This window comes from Mchenga conophoros, linkage group LG22, assembly GCF_057382185.1.
Source record: "Mchenga conophoros isolate Kocher_MC1m ecotype Shallow Benthic linkage group LG22, M_conophoros_male_GT1.1, whole genome shotgun sequence".
In the NCBI taxonomy this organism is placed as follows: Eukaryota; Metazoa; Chordata; class Actinopteri; order Cichliformes; family Cichlidae; genus Mchenga; species Mchenga conophoros.
In genome coordinates, this window is record NC_140546.1 from 30,229,434 (window position 1) to 30,256,777 (window position 27,344).

General features: G+C 39.0%; 1 protein-coding gene across 1 annotated transcript in view; it reads right to left on the bottom strand.

Annotated features, from left to right (window-relative positions):
• khdrbs3 (KH domain containing, RNA binding, signal transduction associated 3) overlaps positions 1-27,344 on the bottom strand; it is a 169,061-nt gene that overhangs the window by 84,813 nt on the left and 56,904 nt on the right. Inside the window, exons 2-3 of the mRNA XM_085261278.1 lie at positions 11,957-12,075; positions 1,766-1,882 (exon numbers count right to left, since the gene is read on the bottom strand). Coding sequence (XP_085117404.1) covers positions 1,766-1,882; positions 11,957-12,075 — 236 coding nt within the window. The remainder of the gene's footprint in view (positions 1-1,765; positions 1,883-11,956; positions 12,076-27,344) is intronic.

Here is a 27,344-nt window from a genome sequence, read left to right on the forward strand (position 1 = left end):
ATCAAATTTCAGCGTATTTTATCATAATATTTCAAGGAAGTTAGTGATAATTATGTTTCTGACGATGCAGAAAAGAATATTGAATGTTTTATTGGTGACTGCAGCTTGCAGGAGCAGCATTTATTAGAGCAAACAAAAGGCAGGGCGTTCTCCACCCTGCAATCAGCTACTGTCTCAAATGACACACTATTTAATTCAACGTGTAAATCTGTTGCCACAAGGTGCAAGTAAAAGCAGCACTTTAGTACAATAGTACAAAATAGTGACCTATTGTCAGTCAAATGCAAACCGAAGAGTAGCCAAAGTAGTGTTTTCAATGGGAATTTTAAGTGAAAATAATATCTAGCCACTTTAGTTTGACAATAACAATAACTAAAGCCGAGTATCCTTCAAACTCTCTGGAACCTGCACAATAATGTTACATAACTGAAAAATATTTTCCACCTGGGATTTTGTGTCTTAGGTCGAGCTTTTTATCCAGCTGCTTTTACCACCATGAGCCCACATCAGTAATTTCCCTCCATCGTTTGCGCTCCCTGTCATACGGAAAGCAACTAGTGAGTGCTGCAGCGATGCTCGGTGGAGTCATTTGTTTGGATCACACCACCAGCTGCTAGCATCTCCTCCTCCGGTGCGTTCAGAGCCTGGTTGTTGCTTCCACATTTAGTGGGAACAATTTCCTCACTTTAGTTTACTGAAATATACTTTATATATTTTTTAAAGTATTGTGCTTTGTTGGAGGTTGTTGAAGTAGCTCCCTTTTTTCTAAATCGTCAGAGGCTGACGAAGCTTTTGCTGTCAAACATGTCTGAGCTGGTCTTACTGTTGTGGAATGCTAAGTCATAATGTCGATGCATCATTGATATTATAACATGACACCTTTATATCATGAAAAAAATATATGCAGTACTATCAGAATTCTGAGGTAGTCTGAACACAGGGAACTGACTTGTGACGGATGCAATGTAGCCAGAAACCCAGGGGATAATTCTAGCAGCAGTTTGCTTTATATCACCTCAGCTTTACTCATACAATAACTTCTTGTTATTGTGGCCAAACAATTTAATCTTTGCCTCATCTGACCATAAAAACTTTCCTCGAGAAGGTTTTTTCTTTGTCCATGTAATCAGTTACACATCTCTTGCATAGAGGCTTCTTCCTTGGGCAACAGCTTCTCAGTCTATGGCAATGATAACCTCATTCAACTGTACACAGTGACACAGGTGTTCCAGGCCTATGCCTTGCCGGTTTATGGGTTATTTCACACCATTTAAACCTTTAAAACTTTCAGATCTTAGTCAAGTGGTTAAACTCCTCAGTAACTTGCACAACAATTTGAACTGTTGGTCTTGGTACATGCAGTTCTTTAGAAATGATTAAATTATTCTTGACTTGTCTAAATCCACAATCCTTCGCCTTGGCTCTGATAAGCTGAAAGATATTTTGGAAATTTCAGTGCCACTGAATCTAAGTGGGTGTGCATATAAAAAGCTTACAATGTCTCTGGGAGGCCAAAAAAAAGTTGAGCAAAGCTGAGACAATAAGACAAAGTTGTTTCATGTCATTTTATGAAATGAAGAAGATGGCCTCCTCACATTCCCCCTTTTCTATGGGAGGCATTGCTTAACTCTAAGGTTATATCCTGTTCACTTCAAATCTTTTTTAAGAGTAACAGCAGAGCAAGTTAAAATGGGTTGGAGGTGAAAGAGAGCAAAAGGAGCAAGGCAAGCACGAATACAAATGAAATAACCGACTGGAGGGTTACCTTCTCTTTGTCTCTCATGGATCCTTTACCGAGAATTGACATCTTTGTGAGAGTGTCCTCCTGTAGTCTCTTTAACGAGTTCCCGCGTGGCCCGAGGAGTTTGCCAACAAAGTTAAACTGCAACAGAGAGCAAGAGAGCACGGATCAGTCAGAATCTGTGTGTTTGAGATAAAGAGCAAAGACTTTTATGTCAGTCGCATGTGGCTCAACCACAGATTGAAGCTAATGAAAACTTATCAGTGGTTTTCCTCTTTCATATTTTGATAAAATCACTGAGGAAGCATTTCTGAGATGTCTTATCTGAGGTTCACAAGGTCACCTTTTCATGGGCTGTAATTTTATAGCACAAGAAAAAGCTGTGTGGCTCCGGCCAAAAGTCTTCAAAAAAGAATAATAGCACATGACATTCAAAAGGCACTGTTGCAAGGTTCGGTTTCAGGAGTGGCACAAACACCACGGTAAAAATATCAGTGATGAAGTTGGCATACACATGTTTCATATCTCATAATTACTAAACTGCCGAAAAGATCAACACTTCCAGAAAATAATGCAGGACTTCTTTATCTGTAAATAAAACACGGGACCTCCTCCAGCAAGGTTTGGAAGCTGAAGGTGAAAATCTGGGAAAAGGTGACCTGGAGTCAGGAAACTGTAAGAGAGGAGTGGAAGAAACCGAGTAAGGATTTCCACACCATCCCCACCGGAAACCTCACCTCTATACAGTACATACATCTCTTTGGGCAATAAGCTTGTTGCATGTTATCAAATAAACTCTTAGAAATTATTTTCTTTTCAAAATTATTGTCTTTTATTCATCTTAAAAGTTGATTTCTGCAAACTTTCATTGTCATCTTTCAGATATGATTCTTGACCATTTTCCCCAAAACCAGAGACACACTGGTTTACACAGGCTCAGTAGTAGCATCTCCTTGTGACTAGAACAGATCGTTTTACTTTAGTTTTTGTTTCAGTCTCAGCTTTTGGGGTTTTTTTAATATAAAATGGGGAACATCTGTGAGATGTTTCTAAGTACATACTTTTAGTTTGTTTTTGTTTTTGTTTCATTCTCTAGTTGAAACAACTCAAAACAACTTCATATTTTTCAGTGACTAAAAATGTTTTTCAGGTTTTATTTCTTAGCTTCTTAGTTCAGTTAACTACAATAACTTTATTTCAAAGTGATGTTATATTATGTTATGTTACATTACGATTTGTTACCAATATTCGACACAACGCAGACTGCCAAGCGAGCTTGAATCTTGATCTGAACACTGAAATTGTCTATTTAACAAAAACCAAAAACAACTTCTAACAACCAATGCAGAAAGCCAGTAGGACAAGAAAGCAGGAAATACTGAGTGCAATGTACCAAAGAAAAGACTGAGGGGGAATATAAGACACGCACCAGAGACAGGGACACTGAGGCATAGGTGAACTCCAAACAACAAGGGAAGAACAAAAACAGACAACCACATGAAGAACTTTCCCTCAACATAAAATAGAATAACAGCAATAGAAAAAAAACCCTGAAATACATAGATACAATAGATACATTTTATTGGGAGAGATGATTTTGATGTGAATGAGCTAGCCAAAAAACCCAACAGGCAGCATATAAAGGAAGAAATGACTCTCTATCCTAAGTGCAGTTTTTATTAACAAACTTGGGCAGCCAGTTTTATTTATTGTTAATTTTGCAGGTGATGAAGGCATAAGAACATCTCCCCATGAGCTTTACCTTGTCAGTTGATGACATTCTCTCAAAGATTGGTATATTTGAATATAAATGTTTCCGTGTAGCATTTCTGGGCCATTGAAGGCTTATGCAGCTACATCACTTCACAAGGTCACTGCTTTTCAAGTGCAAAAACACAAATGCTACACATTGCCATCTCCAGTGTTGTGCACAGACACCTACCAAAGTCAGAGAACCTCATCACAATTTCACCAGCAGCTGAAGATGGTCAGAGAGACAAAAGGGGAACGATGCATTCCTCCTCCTCCTCCCTATGTTTTCCCTTTAACAGTGAGTTATACAGCTGTCTCCTTCCACTATCTAGGTCATCAATTAGCGAGCAGGAGGTTAAAAAAAACAGCCAGTTTTGTTCTACACCTCACCTATATCTCTCCTGCCTTTTGTTCTGAAAGCGAGTGCTTATTAGGAAGCTCCTGCCAATTCCTGGGTGAAGGATTTGAGAAGCAAGCTTTAGTGATTCGCTCTAATGCAGTAACTGACTGCTGGGTTTTTATCCCGGCCAGGCTGAAATCCAGCCGCTCTCAGATACAGTGTGTTCCTCCAGCTTTTGTAATTACACAGAGTCCTGTGCCTGGATGTGATTGTACACTTAAAGTAAATATCATCCCTCAATGGCCAAGCCTGGGACGAGTCAACTCCTAAAATATATCACGACTCTGAGACAATTGTGACAGAGACTATTTTTAACACTAAGATGTGCCATAGTTACATAGTGCAGGCGCACAGGCTTCTGGGTAATCTTAGCTACCTAGGTAGCATAAAAGTCTGATAACAGCTGGGGAGGACTCTGTTGCTAGATTCAAGAAGCGTAAAGACAGACTGAGGATGAGGAGAAGAGATGCTCAGAACTTTGTGACTGAGAGAGGAGCGGTGACTGTTCAATGGAGGTTTTTAAGAAATGAGAGTGATTCTGCTTTCGTCTAACGGGTGACCAAATACTTCAAAAATACACGAGTACTCATTTTTGGCCACACCGCCGAGCATTAATTTCAATGAGCGTGATAATGAGGCACTGGTGTTGGCCAGAGGGGCCGATGGCGCGAAATGGCAGCCTCGCTTCTGTCAGTCTGCCCCAGGGCAGCTGTGGCTACAACCGTAGCTTGCCTCCACCAGTGTATGAATGCGAGAGTGAATGAATAGTGGTATTGTAAAGCGCTTTGGGTGCCTTGAAAAGTGCTATATAAATCCAATCCATTATTATTATTATTATTATTATTATTATTATTATTATTATTACTGGTACTGTAAAGCAATAAAAGAGGAAAGTAAAAACCACAGGGACATGAGGAACTGAACTTCAAAGCAAAGCAGAAGGTAAACCAAGAATATACTCAAACAACAGTTATACACTAGGGCTGCCACGATTTGTCGACTAGTCACGATTACGTCGACTATCAAAATCGTCGACGACTGATTTAATAGTCGACGCGTCGTTTGAAACTTTGTACGATCACAAAAGACGCAGGAATAAGTGGCAGGATTTAAGAGTGTAATAACGGACTGAAACAGAAGATGGCAGCATTGCATGTACAAGGATGTCAGCTACCGTTAAACCCCGAAGAAGAAGAAGAAGAAGAAGAAGAAGCAGCTGTGTCCCAGAATTCATAGCGCGGCCCAGCGCAGTTTCCAACAATGGCGGCAGCTAGTTAGTTTTAATGTTACTCTTATTATTCTTTCTGGGTCACAAAATAAACGTTTAACATATTTTCAGGCGAGAATGTAGCTGTGTAAACCTCAAATATCTGCTCAGTTTATCAGGACACCACATATTTTCAAAAGCGCTCCGACGTTTTCAGAGACGTCTGTTACCCACTAGCTCGTTATCGAGCCAGGGGCTAGGCTCACTAGCGCCGTGAGAACACCGGACTCCCCGCAAATCGTTTTCAAACCCACCGCCGTCTTTCGCTACTCAGGTTAAATATATATGAGTCACTTAGATAACTTAAAATGTTATTGTTTGGCTTTTTTTTTTTAGTATTTTATTTGTTCCTGAGTAAATCAGTTTGTCTGAGATTAAAGTTATAGTTTTTACACAACTGAATAAACGTAAAGCAGACAGCTGATTATCAGAAGTGTGAGATGCTCCAGAATATACTCCAGTGTCCTGTTATATTTTAGATAGCAAGGAGTTTATTAAACTTCACCGAAACAATCTGCAAATTTCATTAAAATTTAATAAACTATCATCTTGTCTTTATTTTTAGTTAGCACAGACCTTAAACACTTAAAGCTGTAAGCTAATGATAGTTATATAAGAGCAGATGCTGCTGGTGCAATAAGCTGTAGTTTTACGTCCAATGGATGATGATCTGATTAGTCGACTAATCGCAAAAATAATCGGTGACTAGTCGACTATCAAAATAATCGTTTGTGGCAGCCCTATTATACACACAGAAGGGGGAACATAAGAGTCACGTGAAAAGTAAGAACCACTAAGAATTCCAACTACCATTGTCCTTCATGTAAATATGTAAAAATTGTCTATGTTTCTGTTCTGTGTCTTCTATACTGTTTGTTTGTATATGTGTCTTTCTTGCTGCTGTTACACCCAAATTTCCCCTTGTGGGACAATTAAAGGATTATTCTATTCTATTCTACAAGCATCAATCATCACAAAAACTCTGACAAAATGAATTGTCAGGTGAAGAATATTCAATTCAAAATTATCTACGCAAACAAAGCGCGCGCCCCCTCGAAAGGAATCGAGTTTACAAAAGGATGATGAAAGCAGACAGCGGCACCAGGGCAAACAGAGGGTGTCAGGAAATGTTGTAAATGTGCTGAGTTTAACCGATGTCCTGAGCATCCATCATTTCCACCTGGATGGAGCTTTGATCATTGAGCTGTGCCGTCTCCTGAACAATGATTTGCAGAGCCAGATCACACAGTTGACATCTTTGCGCATTACCAAAGCTTTTATGCACCCTTTCCTTCCTCCTGACAGGTTGTGTATCGGACACGACGTCCGGGATGTTTGTGCAGATATCTCAGTCCTCTGGCTACCAACTGTGTGTACCCACCGATGGGTAAAAACGCTTGAACAAGCAGAAAAGAGTATTTTCTGATCAGGAACAAAGCGTTGCTGTGTATACTGTGTACAAGTGTAGCGTAGAAGCCCTATCAAATGTGCATACATGGGCATCAGGCAGAAAGCAAAAAGAAGCTAATTTACAGGGAGAGAAAATCAGACGGGCTGTGAAACAGAAATGAATGCAGACATAAATTTACTCTGCTGGCAGAGCAATTGAGGCTCAGTGGAATAAGGGACACAATTAGAGAGAAGCTGGCTTTCTGCTGAGCTGAGAGGACAAATGCCCTTCTTCATTTAGATACAGTGTTTTCTACAGAGGACAGTTTAAATAGAGACAGAATCTACTCAAAGAGAAACGTGTCAGGGTGCTCTTCGTTTGAATTCAGATCCTACACACTGTCTCATTAGTCTGCGCTAACCACACAGTCTACACCTGAAGAAATCCCCCCACCAGCATCCTCTTCAAGACCACATTACACTAATTAGACAAATTAACGTTGTATTTTGTATCCAATCACTGCATTGGATCTTTTTGTTGCAACAAACAAAAAAAAAAGCACAAAAACAGAATATATAAGGCTCATCAGCAGGAAACCAAATTCTGAAATAGTTATTTTGATCATCATTTTAGAGGAAACAATATTCTCTGTTTTTTGGAGGGTTTTGTTGCTCTTTCTATGAGTGCAGAGCCATAGTTTAATGAAGGAGCTGCAGAAAGGGTGAGAAATGGCAGACAGTGATGGGGGAAAAGATATTTAGGGCCTCGGGCATTTATATAAAAATGGCTTTAAATGCCAAAGCATTTAGTTTCCAAAAATAATTGGTCAAGTTTGAGGCCAAGCATGGGTATTGAAGATTAACACTGACACAGCTAAAAGCATAAGGTGTGGATTACCAAGTGGGCGAATTGGCAAACCTTTCTAGGTTCTGTTGTAACACTTCACTTTGGTCATTTTTTATGATATAATATATACAGTACCACTAAAACACATCATGTAGTTAGCTTCAAAAGGAACTCAAGTTGGGTAGCTAAATATGAGAAATTATAGAGTACTGTGCAAATCTCAGTGGACCTCAACATTATATCAAATATTTACTATATATTCTAACATACTTGTAAGAATTGCACAAACTCTGTTAATTGCCTTCTAAGCTGTAATTGTATTTATGTTTGCAGTGTTTCAAAAAATTGTTGCACCTATTTCCTGTTTTTCAGTAAAATATAAAAGAAATGAATGATGGTCCAAGTCTTTTTACATTTATATACTATTCTTTAAAAAACTGATAAATAAAAATGTAGCACTCCAGCTAATAAAGCCATGGTTATACGTATCACTGAAGGAGTCAAGAAGTAGTGTTTGGTACTCAAGCTAACCAGCTAACTAAGTTAGGCCATAGAGGGAAATCAGAAGAATACTAACACATATCACCTCATTTATTCTCTGGACATTTTGGGGAGTTGAGGGTTTTGTGACCTCCTCTCTATCCTTAATGATGAGTTCATATATATATATAATCTGATGCCTACGTAGACGTTTTTTTCCTATAATCTGGCCTTAACAATGTCAGAAATCCTCACTTCAGAAGAAGTAGAAGAAGAAGTAATGAGTTAGCAGGAGGGAGGCCCTTGAGCTAAAGCAGCTTGTATTAGACAGTGAATGAACTAAAGTGTTGCACCAAGATGAAAAATATAAAGAGGAATAATTTGTAAGTGCTAATAAAATTAACATGCTAATAAAGCTATTCTAATAGGTCTCAAGGATAAAAAATGGGCAAACAATATTTCACTTGCCAGTAGAGATATTATAATACCAGTAAACAGTTTTGCATGTATGGTCTCTGAAAGCTTTCAGATGAAATCATTTTCATGGTGCATTCTGGGTTTTCCAAAAAACAAAAGCAAAATGTTTCTGCCATGATGTGTTCAATATTGACAAGCAATGCTTATGTTTCTTAAAGCTAGGTTAAAGCCAGCTGTGCTCAAGTGGTGCATGCACATTCCTAAATTGTGTTGCCTTCATCATATAACCCCACAGTAAACCTGTTTTAATGTAAAAGTGTGGCAGGACGAGATCTTTAAAGAGGAGCAGAGCAGCTCATTTTTGCCCCATGGCTATGCAGCAGCTTAATCCAGTCATGTTACACTAATGTTACAGACAATATAGTGACATGATGTAATGGCATGTGTTTGGAGCTATTTTAAGTTTGTGGCTGTTTAAACAGGGATCATGCAGATTTGCTTTGTACCGGTTTGATTAAAGCCAGTAAATGTCACAGAGAAGTCTTAATCCCGTTATTTGAACACATCATGAGGCAGTCGGTACATCTGCACACATCTCCTCATATGGACCGTACTCCACATATATAAGTCTATACTGAGCAAATAGCTGTAATCCCTGCTGTTTATCAGATATCAAAATCTGTCTGACTTCCAGTGTGATTGATGCTTTGGGGTTTGGCTAATGCTTCCGTTATCAGGAAGGATTATATGACTTATGAAAACCTGCCCGGGCTTCTGTAGCCGCTTCATGTCATTAGACTGTGTGAGAGGATTGTGCTGCTGCTTTCTGTAATCACCAAAAAAACAACCTGATGTATTTAATCACAGGTTGTCACTTGCTGCTCTGTTGTGCTGTTACTTGAATGAAAAATAATAATAAGATGCAAATACACAGACCCCTCCCTGCCAAAAAAAAAAAAAAAAGTTAATTGTTGTATTTTGGCCCAGCTTGTTTTCCCAAACCAAAAAATTGTGGATGATTAGAAAGAATAGGGGACACAGGAAGAGAAAGGATGTCTGATTAATCATGCTTAACTTGAAGGGGGCGGGAGTGGTGGTGAGCACATCTGAGCTCTTTTCATCATTTGCTGAATGTATTACTGCAAGTCTGGCGAAAGGTGTGCGCACAGAGAGCCAGTGCCGAGTGATTATGCTGAGGACAGCAGGACAGGAGCGACAGCAGAAGGATAAATCACAGCTCCCAGCCCAGAGAAACGCCACAGTCTGAACTGGAAATAAACCGGTGGGACTCCTTACGCCTCACTAATGACCTGTGGTGCTTTGTGCCAAAAGAGAGCTTTCTAGGAGAAGGCCTACAGAACCAAGAAGGGTACAGATGAGCTCTGATAGCGCATGGACGTTCAAAAGGTAGAATATTTTTAGTTCCTGGGTAGGCGTGACATTATGTGTCATAGTGATTTATGTCGACAAGGGTTCGATTAAACGTAAAAGACAGCTAACTTAACAGTACTGCCATGTTCACAACACCCCGCACCACATAGTGGATCCCTTTGTAAGCGTCATTCTTTCCAGTATTTTAGAAATTCTAAATAATTCATCAGTGTTGGGTATTAAAAATCACTGCTGACACACGGCTCTATCTCAGCCTAGAATTTGCTGCATGGTGTCCTTGCCTGCTTCATTTTGATAAAAAGCCGTGTTTGCAGACGATGGATTTAACCTCTCTGCACGTGCTCCTAAATGGCCATTTGGAAAATGGCAGTGCCACTTCAATGCCAGAAGCCAAAAGGTGATGCTCGCAGCTCAGGAGAAAAGCCATTCAAGTCAGACAGATCACTCTTGCCACTGCTACCTGTCAGATAGAACAAATTGAATTTGTCTTCCTCCGGTGGCTTGTAGGAGCTCTAAACAGCATATTAGTGGCTCTACTTATCAAAGTTGTCAAAGCAAATCTGTTTAGCTGTGAACCTGGGAGACTCAGATCAGTCTCAGATAGCATTACACACATATGTATGTCGTACACAGGCAGCGCTAATTGAGATTATTTTATTTAGCTGAATTACTTTGAGGTTTACAACAGAGTGCATCTTAACCTTACCGGATGACGAATGTATCGTCTTTCCACAGTACAGACAAAGACCTTTATATGGAAATCTAAGCTAAATGTGGTTTTACTTTTTAAACACTGAGTTCATTTGACTATTATTTAAACAGATTTTTAAAAACATGAATGAACATGAAATGTGCTTTAAACAGCTGCAATGTCTCAAAGGCTTTAGCTAGCAAAATGTTAGCATTACATGCATTATTATCTATAGAATACAACTATGGAGACTGCATTAATGTAACATACAGTACGTATTGATAAATTAGATTTGACTCTATTTGAATTCCTGGTGTATGCCTATACAATTCACAAAATGCATCTATCTATAGTTTGTCAAGGTTCAGCAGGGGATTCAGTCCTTAAAAATATATGAAATCCCTTTTAAGCCTCAGACAAATTCATTAAATAAAAATTAAAGAAAGAAAAGATGGAGCAAACAGATTTTTAAAGTTTTAAAAAGATGTTACGAGGGACCATTTTTTTTGCATTTTTTTGTAAAAATTTCTAGTTTATAATATTTCATTAAAAAGTACATAAAGTGTTAACTCCTGTTTGATCTACAGTCTTTCACAAATACAAACTAAGTGCTACGTGTGAAATAATAACAATAATAAAGCATGGTGATGTTTATATGCTGAAATGTCACTCTGAGTCTGGTGTTGAGATTGATGAAACCAAACCTAGAGGTTTGTTGGTTCAGCTTTGTCCTCTCCAGTGGTATACTGAAGGTTGCCGCTATCCTTCCCGTGGGGGCTGAGATGAAAACTTGAGCGATGTCCCCCAACTAGGAGCAGCCCTCTCACTTTTACACCAAGCCTCCTCATCACGCTCCCAGTGGGAAATCCCTGTCACGCATCGAGCTTGTGGCTCCAGTAAATGCAGCTGTCGATGAAGGCTCCTGCTAGCGGGTGAGGCTGAAGTGCTCTCAAATGTGCCAACAGTATTATCACTCAAAACGGCTTTACATGGAGGTCATTGTGAAGCCGACCGTCCTGGACTCTATATTTGTGACTTATGGGCCACATTGCAATCACGTTCTCCCCATACAAGCGATAAATTGTCATGAGAAAAACAGCTTCTAGAGCTTGTAAAAGACCCAGAATCTCCCATGTTTCACAAGGAATCGTTTGACATTCAATAAAATGAAATCCACTGCGAGGTTATTCGTTGACAAATTAATATACAGATGCATCACAGCGCCACTGACCAAGGTCAACACAAAGGAGAGTTTGGTGCTGGAGAGAGGAACAATTAGAATTAAAGTTATACATTTCAAAAGCTTAAACAGTTCTTTAGACAGAAAGTAACCTCCCTAACATCGTCCTACCCCAGTTCTGTCATCCGACTCTCTGCCTGAACACCATCTACCGGATATGCTACATCTAATAACATAAAGCATCAACAAAAAGTGTCAAGTGGCTGTTGGAAGGAATTTAAATCAAAAGTAGAGCCACTGTAGTTGACTTCATTATCTATAAATAACGCAATCTAAAATTCTCTATCTGTGCACATCACATTCTTGGAGAAATCTCTGGTGGTGATACCATAGCACTTACTTTAGGAAACTGCTTGACTGGTATTAAAACTTTCTGGCCCAGTTTCATGTTCTTGTTGATGACGACATCGATGAACTTCTCCTCCTCCTTCCCCTCGTCTTTCTGAATTTTTTCAATCTCTGGAAAGAAGCAAGAAAAAAAAGATGAGCCTGTGTTGAAAAGCATGAACTTACAGGTCTGGAGCAGCAGAGAAGTACTAGTGCAAAAAATACATATCTTCACTGAAAGAATAATTGAAGTTTCTTTTATTTTGGGATGCACTGTTTTCAGCACAAGAACAAGATGAGAGTACATCAGTATACGATAGCGGTTAGCCTTGCCTGTCATAATGCCTGGAAACTGCTACACTGGCTACTTGTGTCACACAGTAATGAACACAAAACTCGCTTCTGGTAAAAGCTTTTTCTTCAAAGTCCTGAACTGTTCAACCTCAAGTGAATGCTGCTTCTCAAATTGCTGAGAAAATGTCAAAAGGCTCCTTAAAGTTTTTCAATTTGACACATTAGGATTGTGTCTTTTGTTCAAAACCCAGCTACAGCACATTTACAAAACACACAAACACAGAGTAAATTGTTACTAAAAAGCAAATATTTAGGTTTTTTCTCCTCTGCAAGAACCTCAAACAATTTTACAAGTAAAGCTTTGTTTAAAGGAGTGTTTTTCATGATTTTCTCCAACTTTTCTAATACACAGTAAAAGCTATAACTATCAAACTGTAAACTATAAAATTCCACATTGCAACCTAAAATTGGGCATAAATGAAACATGAAAGAATATGGAAATCTGGTGCAGTATATTAAATCTTTTTGCGTCACTGAGAAGTCATTTAGTGTCGTTCTGAAAAAATAATGTTTTAACGAGCTCAAACAAAACAAGTGTTTTAAAGGTTGGAGATGATCCAATGGAAACTAAACCCCTGACCCTATTACCTCGAAGCCTTGCATACTAAAACGGTATTTTATTATGTTTACTCATGTGATTAAGCAGAATTGGCTGAAATCTGTGTCTTTCAGAAGCTGTAAAAACTTGAGATTTTAAGATATATTTATGCAATGTGTGATTTTGTGAACATTTATGGCATCATTGTGATGCCATAGGGCTGACATAGAGTGCGTTTAATAAAATGTGTTTTACAGCTCTCCCCATGGTTTCTTGAATTTTTTTTCAAGGTCAATTTTGACCTTGGGCGCTAACAATGAAGGTAAAGGTCAAATGCTTAACCAACCTAGGTACTCATGTCCCCCAAGACCTAGTATATTGTTGTGAAGTTTGACTAAGATCCATGAAAATTGTGGGTAATATAAAGTTTTGACCTTGACCCGATTTTCACCTAAATTAAATCAGCTCGAGCTGTTATTGGTTTCCACCATCACACAAAATGTGAAAACGATATCTTGAAAACTGTGGGTGCTAGACTGGTAGCAAAGACAGACAGCACCGATTACATACCCCCTCACTTCAGGGGGAGAACAAAATAAACACAACTGAACCAGTACAGTATGTTCTGAGTCAGTTTTAAGTACTGACCTACTTTAAATTACTTCTGAAAACACATTTTTTACAGTCTTATTTTTTCATGTGCTTTTATTATATGTGATCTTTATCTTAGATTTCTTTTTTATTGCCTGCTTATAATTATTTCCCATTGATATATTGTTATTGTATTATTCTTTCTGCTTTCTGGCTTTTGTTCTTTTACTGGTATTCATAATTTCTCTTGCTATTTTATGTTTTCCATTGCGTATCCTTGTTTCTTGTTACTTCTTGAACACTTGCTAAGCCAAAGGTTGCTGGTTTGTTTCCAGTAGGAAAGGGCATCTGGTATAAACCTCTGTCTAATTGAACATGCAGCGTAATCCCTTGTGGCGAGGGAGCAGCTGAATGTACCTGATTTTTTCAGGTGGTGACTGTTTCCACTAATAACTTCACCTGTGAGTCTGAATGAAATTAAACCCTCACTAACTAGTTCTTTCTACTGTTTCCTTGCAGTCTGTATTTACGCATTAAAATGCCAATAAAGGTTTCCAGTCACGTGAAGAAAAGCAATTTCTTCACCTGCTCTTATCCACTGTTGCTTTGTTTTGTTGTGAGAGTGCAAATGAATGCAGAAGAAACTCAAATGAAAGCTGTCTGTATGCAGGAAAACTGCTCCGTCTGCCACAATCTTCTAATCATATCATTTCTTGTAAACTTTGCTGCAGGGTGACAGCAGCCATCCACCTTTCTCATTCTGGCAGAGAAAGCTGCAGCATGAAGGGTGAGTCAAAAAGAGGGCGCTCATTTAGCTCCTAAATATTTTTGCATATTGAAATTGTTAATACAAAAAAAAGTGCTCAAAAGAATGAGCACCTCTATGAGAGCAGAAGCTTTGGCAGGTGTATGTTAACACAACACCACAATCATGCCAGGAGCAGCTGTCCCAGTAAATTTACCCCAAACTCAGACCATTCGGTGATAAAGAAACAAGAGATCCAAATGTCTGGCTCTGAAGGCCTCAGTTACAATGTTAAATGTTAAAGTTGCAGACGGTACAATTAGAAGAAGGCTGAACAAGTACAGCTTGTTTGGAAATGTTGCCTGGAGCAAGGCTCCAACAAAGCATCTGAACAACTCGCAAGACTTTTGGTTACAAGACGAGACCAATGTTTGGCCATAGTACACATCACCACGTTTGGTAAGAACCCCGACACAGCATATAAGCACTATCACATCAAACCAACTATCCAGAATGCTGTTGGTGATTTGGGCTTGAAGTCACTGAATTGACCATAACATGCTTGGTTTGTTTGGTAAATCTCACTGATCATAATCTGTCAACAATAAAATTATTGCTTAATTAAATTATGACATTTGTTTGTGTAATACAAATTAGAGGCTCCATGGTGTAATGGATGACACATTTGCTTATCTTACCTCACTGTGACTCCTGTGATGCATGTGTCACATGAATTTAAGGTGAATGAATTACTAAATTACCAATAAACAGTATATAGTATATATAACAAGTGATATTCAAAATTCATTATTACCATGATTATAAAAAAAATAAATTGAGATGCTATTGGGACTCTCTCTGTGGGGACACAGATCTTTTCTAAGCCTGGAAATGGGAAAGAAAATGACCCTCATCAGTATATTTTTACTGTCAAACTCTTAGTTCCCTTCAGTATCACCCATCTCACCTATTGGCTGAGTCACAGCCATCATTAATACTTTCTAATTTGAGCAGAGACACCGATTTACTTGAGCACACACGACATGCGCTGCAGTCTCTTTCATGTTCCTGTGGAAAAAAATGAAAGGGAGGACACTGGCACTTGCACCTCCAGGCTACCAAAAATACTGGCTGTCACGCCTCTTCTTTCGGGAGAGGGAGACTTTGATGTATTTGGAGATGTAACCTTGAACATTTAATCAGATGGATAACATCTGTGTTTCAGCGCCAGGAAAATGGTTTTGCAGAGAGGTGCAGGAGGGGTCCGCGACAAAAGACTCGGGGCTAAAAGCCCAACAGGAGGAAAGGGTGAGGGAGAAGGTGAACTCCATCACAGATTTATGTCTCCCGCACAAAATGATTTTCCAACAGGACAAAAAAACATTAGATAAAACCAGAACAATCAACCTTTGTTTTTTTGAGTCGAGGTTTACGAAGACGACTTGAGAATCTGATCTGACAGTGATTAGATGAAGGCAAAACAAGGTCTGTTTCTGTTTCTATAAAGTTGAACACACTCTGGTTTAACACATCACATGAGCAGATGCACCACATACCCGTTTTTCAATTACAAGAGCTGACCATATCAGCTCTGCAAACTAGAAACTGCGAGCCAATTGTAATTTCCCAACAAAGCTCTGCAGCATTACATTAGCAGAATGTAATTAAAACCTTTGATACGAGTTTTAACGGGGATAAAAGAAGTATCAGCGAGATGGAGATATCTTTAAGCTTTGGTTTATCCCAAAGGGGGCACGGAGTTAATGTTTTTCTGAGAAAAAAGACAACATTAATATTAATGCATCACCTAGCAACATGCCAAGACATAGTTTCCTCCTTTCACCAGGCTTTACGTTGGGAGACAGTAAGTGAGACTGTGATTCAACTGCATCCCCCCCTCAAGCTTACAGCACAAGAAAACGCTGTATTTCAAGTCCAAATGAGCCCCAACAGGGCAGTGCAATCAATCAGCAGGTGTAATAGGCAGCCAAAACAGCAGTTTCAAATGAGCTCACCCTCTAAACATGGCATCAGAATCAGCTAGTGCAAATTAACCAACCACAGTTTCCTTCAAAATCCTGTTTGCGGCACAGAAATGTAGAAAATATGGAACTGAGAAGCTCCTCCACCTCAGAGTCCTGCTCACACCAAAGAGATGAAACATGCATCACTGACACATGCACTGTGTGCCTGTTGTTTTCTTTTTTCTTTCCTACCAGCTCTATCAGATTCCTCTGTTCCAACTCAATTTGCTTGTCTATGCACGAGGCACGACAAAAACCTCTATTGAATTTTCACCTAGGGCTGCTCGATTATGGCAAAAATGATAATCATGATTATTTTCACTGAAACTGAGATCTCGATTATTTGACGATATTTATTTAACAATAACAATGTATTGAATAATGACTTTAAAGATTGTCAAAAAATAATATAAAATAGTGTGCAAATACTGATAACAGTGCAAATGTTTGCAATATAAAAAATAAATGAAAAATGTAAACATCTATGTTTAGTGAAATTTGCAGTGTTGCTCTGTGGTGCAGCTACGACACTGTAGCAAAGTTTACACACTATGTCTACTTGATCCACGTCTGACTCCGCGAACCCATAATGTTTCCACACCACTGAAGTTTTTTTTACCTCTCTTTTCAACCAGCAGTCACTCTCCTCTCCAAATAACTTCTGCTTAGCTTTCCGAGCTTCCTTCGGGTCCTCTTAATCAGCGGTCCCCAACCCCCGGGCCTCGGACTGGTACCGGCCCGTGAGTCGTTTGGTACCGGGCCACGAGAGTTGAGGCTCAGGTGTGAAATGTATAGTTTTCAGGGTTTTTATCTGTTTTCAGCGTTATTTTGTTTTTTATCGTTTACTCGGTTTTCCTGGGTCTTTTCACGTGTGTTATGAATAAATTTTCTTTTTTTCGGTACCGCTACTAGTTTTATTTTGTTGTATTTATCCGCGACACCTTAAAGGCCGGTCCATGAAAATATTGTCGGGCATAAACCGGTCCGTGGCGCAAAAAAGGTTGGGGACCGCTGCTCTTAATTGTTGTGACACGTGTTCGAAATGCAGAGAGGTGCGCTCGATTTGCCACACGGAACAGCACGAGAATAAAGCATGAGGGAGGGGCTAATAATCGGCTCAGTCATTTTTAATGATCGTTGAAAGCCCAGATCGTAATCATGATTAAAATTCGATTAATTGAGCAGCCCTATTTTCACCCCAACTTCTTGCATCTGAAATTGGTAAATGGCCTGTATTTGTATAGCGCTTTTTCTAGTCCCTAAGGACCCCAAAGTGCTTTACACAACCAGTCATCCACCCATTCACACACCCACTGGTGATGGCAAGCTACATTGTAGCCACAGCCACCCTGGGGCGCACTGACAGAGGCGAGGCTGCCGGACACTGGCACCACCACTCTGACTACCACCAGTAGGCAACGGGTGAAGTGTCTTGCCCAAGGACACAACAACCGAGACTGTTCAAGCTCGAACCGGCAACCTTCCGATTATAAGGCGAACTCCCAACTCTTGAGCCACGATCGCCCCTTGTTTAAGGTACGCTCTCAGAAACAGGGGTACAGTAAGAGTCTCCCTGCAAATAAAACCTACATAAATGTACCATCTCAGGCTAATTTTCTGGACCAAAAAGGTTCCCAAACTATTAAAAGTTACACCTGTAGACAGTGTTTCCTGATACTGCAACAAGAGACTAATTTTACTTTAAGTTTTTAAAGATTTTATTATTGTCTAACCCTCGTTCACAGCATGTCTTTTGTCTTGCCTCCTTCCTCTCAACCCCAACCAAACAATGTTAAGAAGACTTGACCTCTGACTTGACCTTGAGGTCGAGGTCACTAAGGCTACGTCCACACGTACACGGGTATTTTTGAAAACGGAGATTTTCCGTTTTCGTTTTAAAAAATAATCCCGTCCACACGTAAACGTAGAAATGAAGGAAAACGCTGCTAGGAACATGCCAAAGCAGCAGGTGGCGCTATATTCTTAACCATGTAGAAATGTTGGCCAATCAGAAGTCTAGAAGCCTCGGTGGGAAATAGTAAACAAGGATGGGGCACAGAAGCAGAACCGAGTCGTATGTGTGGAGGGACAGTAACTGTGTGTATATGTAAGCATTTAAACACTGCAGAGAGTAGAATTAACAGAAACAGTATTGTAGAAATTCATTTCACCGAAATAATAACGTGGCGCACAGTGTGACGTCAAAAAAGGCGCACACCTTTGACGCTGCGTTTTCTGCGTTTTTCTCGTCCACACGTAAATGCAAAAACTGAGTTTTCAAAAATATCCACCCTGGCCGGAGTTTTTAAAAATCTCAGTTTTCAGTGACCGAAAACGCCGTTTACGTGTGGACGAAAGGCGCAAACGCATAGAAAAATCTGCGTTTTCAAAAGTATGTGTGGACGTAGCCTAAGATTCAACCTTGTTTGAGATTTTTAAAAGAAACACCTATGGTATCGATGTGAAACTCCTACGGCACTTCACATTCACAAGCTTGGGTGTCAGGGTGGCTCACCTGCCCGGCAGGTAGACAACACCATCAGCCTTTTACAGCTGAGGTATAAAAAACCTACAAGGCTACAAATCAGGGCTGGGCAATTAATCAAATTTTGTATCCAAAGAATTTTGAAAAATAGTCATTTGCATAAGCATTTTTTATTTTTTTTGCATTTATAAGAGATAGAAATGTTTCTTATAAATCAGCTGCACCCCATTTCCTTTAGATTAGTACACCTGATTTATACCTACGCACTGTTTAGTTCAGTCCTAATAAAGATCTCTAAAAGACAGCCTTCTGTCAAATAGATCAATCTATAGGAAACATAACTCCCAAGGTGAACCTGAAAAAGGATCTGTCCTTGTCTCCAGGTATAAGGGTGCAATGACTGTAGCCTTGTACCCCTAAAGGTACAATGAGGTACTTTATTTCCTGACAGTGTAGCATCAGAAGTCTTTACTCTTGTTACACTGGCTGTGCTTTATGTGAATCTCTCATTCAACAGAAGACGGCGACTCGTGAAGAAATTCAGTGGGTTGATAGAGCTTTTGAAGCCAATGTGTGTCAGTTGCTCCAAGACCCAAATGGAATAAATTAATGAAACATTGAATTTTGAAGATTTCCTTAAAACATCTTGAGGAGCCACTTGGCCTACATATTGTTGAATATGTATGTACATCCTGTTCCCCTGATGAGGGCTGTTGCTGCTTAATAAAACCACCAACATTTTTAAATTATAATCTGGTGTTCTAGATTAGATGCCAATGATTAGAACCTCCTTAAAAGCCGCAGCGTGCAACATGGGTTTAATAAGCATTAGTAGGATACCATCATCTGATGAACGCAGGCCGCACAGCTGATAATAACTACTGAACTGAGGCCATGACATGGAGCCGTTACTCTTCCACTATTTGTTTTTTATGCTACATCCCTGTTGGCTTGGTCACAATAACCGCCATATATAACATCATACAAACTGCTTATGCTCCCATTACTCAACTAGACTTTGCTTCTTTCTTTGTTAGTCGTTGGAGCCAGCTAAAGATATCGTCATAATCCTGGTCCTCTGGCACAGCCTAAAATCTCTCTCTAAGAAGTGACAAGAGGAACATGTTTTATTTAAACCTGGTGCTCATCTTTGCTGAAGTGTTTGGTGTCAAGAGCGAAAGATCTCTGGTGGCTTCATATAAGCCTGGCAAGAGATTTAAAAGGATCTCCAAATCATTTCAGCTGAAGAGTTTCACTGTACAATCTTCTACATGTAGAAGACTGCTGCTAATTTGACCAGGACAAATCACCAACAACAATAACTGTTATCTGTGGCACTCCTTTGTGTTTCTAGTTTCTTGCTTCTTCTTTCTTTCAGTGTCCCCCATCTCTGTCTTCTTTTTTCCCGGAGTTTCTTCTTTTAGTTCCTTCCTACTTTATATTCAAGGTAAATTTTCTCTTATGTTTTAGTGTTGTCCTTTCCAGCCTTTGTTCATTTTCCCCTCTTTTCCAATATTTTTCCAGCCTTCATTGCTTCTACCTTTTCCAACTCATTCAGTCTTTTATCAGTCCATCTCTTTGCCCTCTTCATGCAGGAGTTCCTGTTTTGTTTGACCGAGCCTTTGGCTTCACTTTTTTAGTTATCGGGTTAAATAAAGGTTTATTTTCTGTTTTCAAGGCCTCCCTCGTGTGTTGGCATTTGGATACAAAGAAGTCTCAATAAACCCCCAAAATTTAATCATGTGTTCTGAACAAAGAAACACGAGGATCTAATCTTCACAGTAACACAGGAATCAGAGTGACAGAGGGCCAATCCAGACAGACACTATGAAGACTCAGACATAAGAAGACATGGTAAAGGTTGAAACCCCAACACATAAGTGTAGTAAACAAGAATCATGGTCCAAGAATGGTCCTACATTTACAGCTAGTATATATGTGTACACAGAGAAGGCTTTTGTTCTTCAGCGATAAGAAAAAGCAACAAGTTTCAGCAGCAATAATCCCCATGAGGGGAACATGATATCCATATTTAGTAATGTTTAGGCCAAGTGGCTCCTTCAGAGCTCACAGAGCAGAATGTCAGAGTGAAGCATAACTTAAGAAAAAACTTCAAAACTCAATATTTTATTCATTCAATCCATATGGGTCTCTGTTCAGCTGAGACATAATATTGGCATAAAAACAGCTGAATTCTTTTCATTTTCCACACAACTTCACAAGTCAAGAGTGTTGCTGAATGGTGTGCACAGAACTTGGCAATTAACTTGAAGAGTACAAAACAAGAAAAATAAAAACAGAGTTAAAAGAAACTGAAAAAGCACAACAGCACCTCTCTTCTCCATGTGCGTCTGCTCTTCCCTGAGCCCCTTCGTGTTTGGGAGTTTTTTGTTTTTTTTTAAAGTTTCTCTTGCATCAAATGTGTCAACTTTCCAACCTATGCACACATGAAAATATATTTACAATCTATAAAATATGTCAGCCTGAGTGACGTCGTCCCACGACGGGACACCGCCCCAGCTGTCTGCTTTCCTATTAGAAATGGAATCACTTAAAAGCAGCTCTGTGATTTAGGTCTTCCCATTTAAAATTCATAAGCTGGGTAGATTTTGTGGGATTATGCATGACTTCAGCTGCATGCTACAGAGTCAAGTTAGGGACGGAAGCAACTGGGTCATTAAGTCTAACAATTTCAGAGCTATGGCATAAATACACTATGTTCACACTGGGTGTACAACCCGATATCACACATCTATTACACGCAAAGCTGGTCCACAGTGTCCATTTCACGATTTGCTTCTAAAAAACATGAAATATACACACATACAGAAATTGCAGTAAGTTGCAGTAACAGCAGAGGGAGATTTTATTTCGAACCAACATGAAAATAATCATGAGGAAGTGTTTAAACAGACATTATTAATAAATTAACATGTATATACATATTAGCTGCTCAGCTTAATCGTTTCTGGTGATTAAGGACCCTGGAATGCACTTCATACGTTTTTTGTTTGTTACAGACTTCGTGGCTTTAAATATATTACCTCCACCTGCTGTTAATCCAACTTCAGCATGCGTGCCCTATTCACGTGTTTTTAGAAGCAAAGCATGAAATGGTCACGGTGGACCGGTGTGTCTATTACACGTTTTGCCGTGATACTGGGTTGGGGTGAACCCACATTGTCAGTAGACAATGACAACCAGGAGGATCATCAAAGTGAGTCACATGCTGTGACTCACTTTGATCTGCAGTGCAAACACTACAGGTAACTGTTTGTTTCTATGACTCTTTCTGTTATCTTTTATTTGAGCAAATCTTCCTCCAAAAAGCGGCCCAGTGGGTTGATTATTTAAGCAACCCTGTGCACTCAGAGCTGTGATGTTTGGGCCCCAGCTCAAAAAGTCACAGCTCTGGAAACTGACTGAAGAAATTAAGAAGAGGTTTTTTTAATATTTCAACACACCTGGTAAAATGGTGCCCCTGGTGGTGAAAGTTTTCGTACATTCTGTAGTTTTTAATGACAAAAATTGCCTTTTAAAGCTATAAGCTATATGTACTATAATCAGCAGGTATATAAAGTATAACATTAGTATTATTAAATATGGTAATGGTCTTGAACAGTGTTTTTTCCTTAAACTAAACACCAGATCTGACAGAGAAGATCTAAATTTCATATATATCTATATAGTGAGTCCCTAGTTTATAACACTAAGTGCAATAATCTTTTCTGGCATCGTTGTATTTTTACTCAGTTGTATATAGCATTCGTATTCTATTTTTATCTTATTGTATATTTTTATTCTATTTTATTCTACTGTATATAGTATATTATTTTATTCTATTCTGTACAGTTGTGTACTGTATTTATTCTTATTGTATTCTAATTTTTGCGTCATAACTTTTGCACTGTCCACTTCCTGCTGTGACAAAACAAATTTCCCACGTGTGGGACTAATAAAGGTTATCTTATCTTATCTTATCTTATCTTATCTTATCATGAAGAGCTTGCTACTGGCTTCCTAAATCAGTCAGATTAGCACTCTGTGTCTCATTTATTAGTCCTGCACAACAACAAAACTGTAAAGCAACATTTGGTGATTTGTCATCCAATATTTCTTGACAAACAATGCTCCATTGATCTGATTCACTCATTCTTGTCTAGTTGTTTCACCGTCACCATCCAGCCTGCATGCTTAGCTAGACTAACTGCCCTTGACTACCTTCTTTCTTAATGCTCAGGCATCTCAAATATTCACCCTGTCACTCTCCTCTGACAATCCAGTTTGACAAAATGTTGAGTTGTTCAGTGAATGTTAAAAAGCAGCTGTTCATTTAATCCCATGCTACACTAAAACCCACAATTTAAGAGAAACTTTACTTTGTCTTCAATTATCATGGTTTCATTTTTAATAACTGATTACCAATAATACCAAAGTGGTAAGAACCAGTGTTGCTTTAATGTAAATGTGAAAAGAGCACTGGGTCAGCGGTTTTCTAATAAGGCAGTGTGGGTGCTCTTAGTGGCCACACTTCGGTAAACAATATATATGAAGCGAAAGTTCACAGCTAAGAAATATAATGAGCGCTACATCGGCACTGATTCAAGCGCTAATTACCCAAGAGCCCGCAGTGGCTTTGGATGTTCAAGGATATTCAAACCGTTCGTGTCAAAAACTTTGAAAGACTTTGAATTATAGATCTAATGACACCTTTTTGTGGTGCGAACGAAAGCTGCGGATGAGAAAAAAAAGGAGCATAGAAAATGAATGAAAGCCCAGCCAGCGTTGTACTTCATAGAGAATGTGCAGCTACACTGCTCTGGGTTCAATTTAGCACAACTGACTGGTGCTTTAGAATTAATCATACATTAAAAAGTGTTTTATGCCACATTTTTTTATGTTACTCGTGGATTTTAGTTTTTTTTATGTTTGTGGTATTTATCTAACTGAGGTGCCCTCAGGGCAACACGCACTTCTTAGCTGTACTAAACAGAGACTGTCAGGAGTTACATGTGCTTGTATGCAATATTAACAGACAAGTCTTTGGTCTCAAATAAAGGGAAAAAACATTATTATGTTTATGTTTTTTCTCTCCAGGCAATGCAGATCACATTCCTAATCGGAGAACGCTGACAAAACTGACACTTTTTCTGTCTTTGTTTGTATTTTATGAGCGTTATTATCATTTGCACTACTTTTCATTTGACTAGAGCACAGACAGGATGTACCTGCATGGAAAGAGCTTATGACTCAAATGCGTTTCCTTCCGTAAATAATTGAATTGAAAATTGCAAGACAGTGGGTTTCTCTTCTGCTCCAGCGAGTGTCTGAAGCAATAAAAACATGTCTTGTCTAAACAGCACAATGGCAGTTTATCGGCAGCTTTCTGCCACTTCCTTTATGCAGCTGATGCTGTATGCAGCTGTCTGCGGCAGACACACTCATTATTTTGTTGTTTTGCAATTACGGGTCAAATGAATGAAATGCTCAAATAGGGGCAAACACATTATTATTCTCATTTTCCAGTTTCCATCCAGCAGAACATGCTAATATAAACTCAATGAAAGGACACGGAGGTCATCCAGAAAGTTGAAATACTCAGAATATAAAGTAAGAATATTCACAAAGGAAGCTTGTTAACAAAACAGAAGCTGTGCGGGAGTTTGAACAGCTCTGCTTCTTCAACTTTAAAGATTTTTTTTCTCTATTCATGCCCGTGTAACGTTTTTTTATTTGTGGTTTGAAGTAGATGGAGCTTCATTGGAAACGCATGTCCATGCACCAAAGGTCAGTGAATGAACTTTGTGTTCAACCATATATATTTAAAGTGAGACACAAGTACGAGTTATGGAACAGACCTGGTTCAGTGATTTCCAAAACAAAGAAATATTTAGCAAACACTGGCTAACCAAGATCGAGAGGTTACTGTTGCTTTTCTAACCAAGAGTAAGGAACATACTGTTCAGAATGGGTTTTTATTAGTTATTATATTTGTAAATGTTTTCTGATTTTTACTTGGTAATTTGCTCATTTATCTGTAAGAAGAAGATAAAAACTAAGGATCTCAATAATTTACTTAAAGTGATTACAGAGTAGCAACATTACAGTGATTATGCTGTATTATAAACCAGTCTTTTAATATGTAAAATTAATAATGTGTAGTTCTTCTGGATGAAAATTGCAATTCACTTAATAGTGATTATCTCCTTTACAATCGGTGCCATCCTGCTCAGAGGCTGAACTTAAAATAAGTGTCTCAGTTTTTCTTTAGTCATACTTAAGAACTCCTGAGATTGTTTTTTAATACTGCTGAAGAGCTCCTGTCACGTTGACCATCTGAGGCATGCAGCACTCCTCTCAAGTAAAAATCATTCTGGAGAAATACATGTAGTGAGTCCTGCTATTAGAGAAGCTGGAACTGCTTCCACTTTCTTTTGAACCTTTCTAACAGCATTATTTGACCAATAAAACAACTGTTGATCTTTTTTTTCTTATTAAATAAATGTTTCAGCTCAGCACGACAGCTTTCAAAGCCTTGGTCGTTTTTGGCTGAAACACTCATATTTACCAGTCTCAATAAATTAGAACACCATTTCTTTTCCTTTGTCTGCTCATCCTATAAAAACTGCACAGGGGGACTGAGTGACTGCCGAGAGCATGGTCAGTGCCAGATATGGTTTTGCTCACATAAACTTCATGTGTGCTAACAGTGTGACGGCACACATTTAGCATGAATGATGGTGTCAAAGCTGTGACCCCTGAAAGAGAAACTAACACAGGGTGGAAAAAGAAAAAGAAAAAAAAAAGAATGAAACACATCTCGACTCGCTCCTGTCCTGAAATCTCAATTTCACTCTGGCTCCTCCATTGCCTTGACAAGGTCAGGCTGGCAGCAGGAATTCGTCTCGCCCCCTAATCTGGAGATTACATTCTCGGCGGCTGGGCAAGGCCCTCCCCCCTTTCCCTTTCCTGTTTTGCCTCTCTCCTCGCAACCCTGCCAGCCTGGCTCTCTACTGCAGGGTAACGAGCCAAGACCCACTTACAGTGTGGAGATAATGTCCGCGGATTAAGACAGAGAGCCCCTCGAGTGGAGCCTCTTTCATTTCAGTATCTGGCCTGTGAAGCATCATAAATACAGCTAGCCAGTCAGAGACTCCACTCTGTGAATGTCGGTGGAAGTCAAACTCTGTCCTCCTATGAAATGTGTGTAAGCATATGATCCTAATCCGCCAAACTTAGTGGTAATGGCTGCGGCATTACACAAACACAAAAGAACATTTCCGCAGCGAAAAATCATGGCAACTTTGGGGACGGTCTTGTCACCCTTGGGGTGAGTCACCGATTTAAAATGGCTGTGTAAGAACATTAAAGTTCCCTGAAGATCCCCTTGGGTGGCAGGGTTGTTCACAGTGCAAGAGTTTGGATTTTCAGGACATTTAACGCAACAAAGAAGCTAGAATTGCTTCAGGCGTCTACCTCGCGTGACAGCACATACTCCAGGCCCGGGTTCTTTGTTTAGCATTAAGATAGTTGCAGGGTGCATTCACCTCGGCACCGATCCATTTACATACTTGCTCACAACGAGATTATCAAAATGTTCTCAACCTGCCAAAAGTTTGCTTTAACAAAACTGCCAGTCTGTGAAGTTATGAGCAGTCACATTAAACAGCCAGGTGTAATAGATGGAGGTTGTCCTGGATAGTTTACAATCCAGGAACTGCTTTGAACAAGCTGGGAAAAATGTAAAAACAAAAACTGCCAAAGTTTGTCATGGTCAGCGCTTTATCTGCATCACAGAAAACAGATACTAGTGATCATAAAAAAATTAAATCTTTAATTGACCCGTTTCTATGACCTTGCCATCAACATAACACACAAGCGCTAAGTGGATTTATGAATTTTATTAAAAGACATATTCTATGACTTGCTGACTGTGCTATACACAGCAGATGTAAGTTCCAAAGCAAATGTATAGAACATTCAGCGATTTGGCCTAAAAACTGCTGAATACAGAACGAGGTTGATCCCCAAACACCCTATATAGGTTAATATTATTCTCCCATACATAATTCAACATATTTCTCATCATAAAATATTCTGTTTTTCACACAATAGATCAGAATTTATGAAACGGTTGAGAAGTTTTCAGAAAGCAGCAAGATAAGCAAGACCATACATTAATCTTACAGTGTACGCATAAAGATATAATCACCAAAAGAAACAAAATTGCTTTTGCTATAGAATATTTAAATAATATGCATGTATAGTTTTTAGATATCTCATAGATGACAGAGCAGCGTACAATGATCAGAAACAGTATCAAGTGTACGTCACAAATACATACAGACCTATCAGAAATTCCACTGGGTTTAATATGGGTTCATCAAAAAAAAGTAACAAACATACAGTCTTTTGGCATCAGGACATAAACGTTTTTTAGTTACAATCTATGCCTGTTAGCCTGTAAAGTAACCGTAGCTAAAAACGCTTATCTGCTGTTTCACCCTTTGGGTGGCCAATGATTTGATTTTCAAATTTCATTTTGGTTTTTTTCAAATATTTTTAATACATCAGAACCAAATCAACAATTATTTTTAATTCTAAAAAGAGACAACCTGAATAAATAAATAAAAAGTAAAAAGGTTACCCAAACCTACCATACCA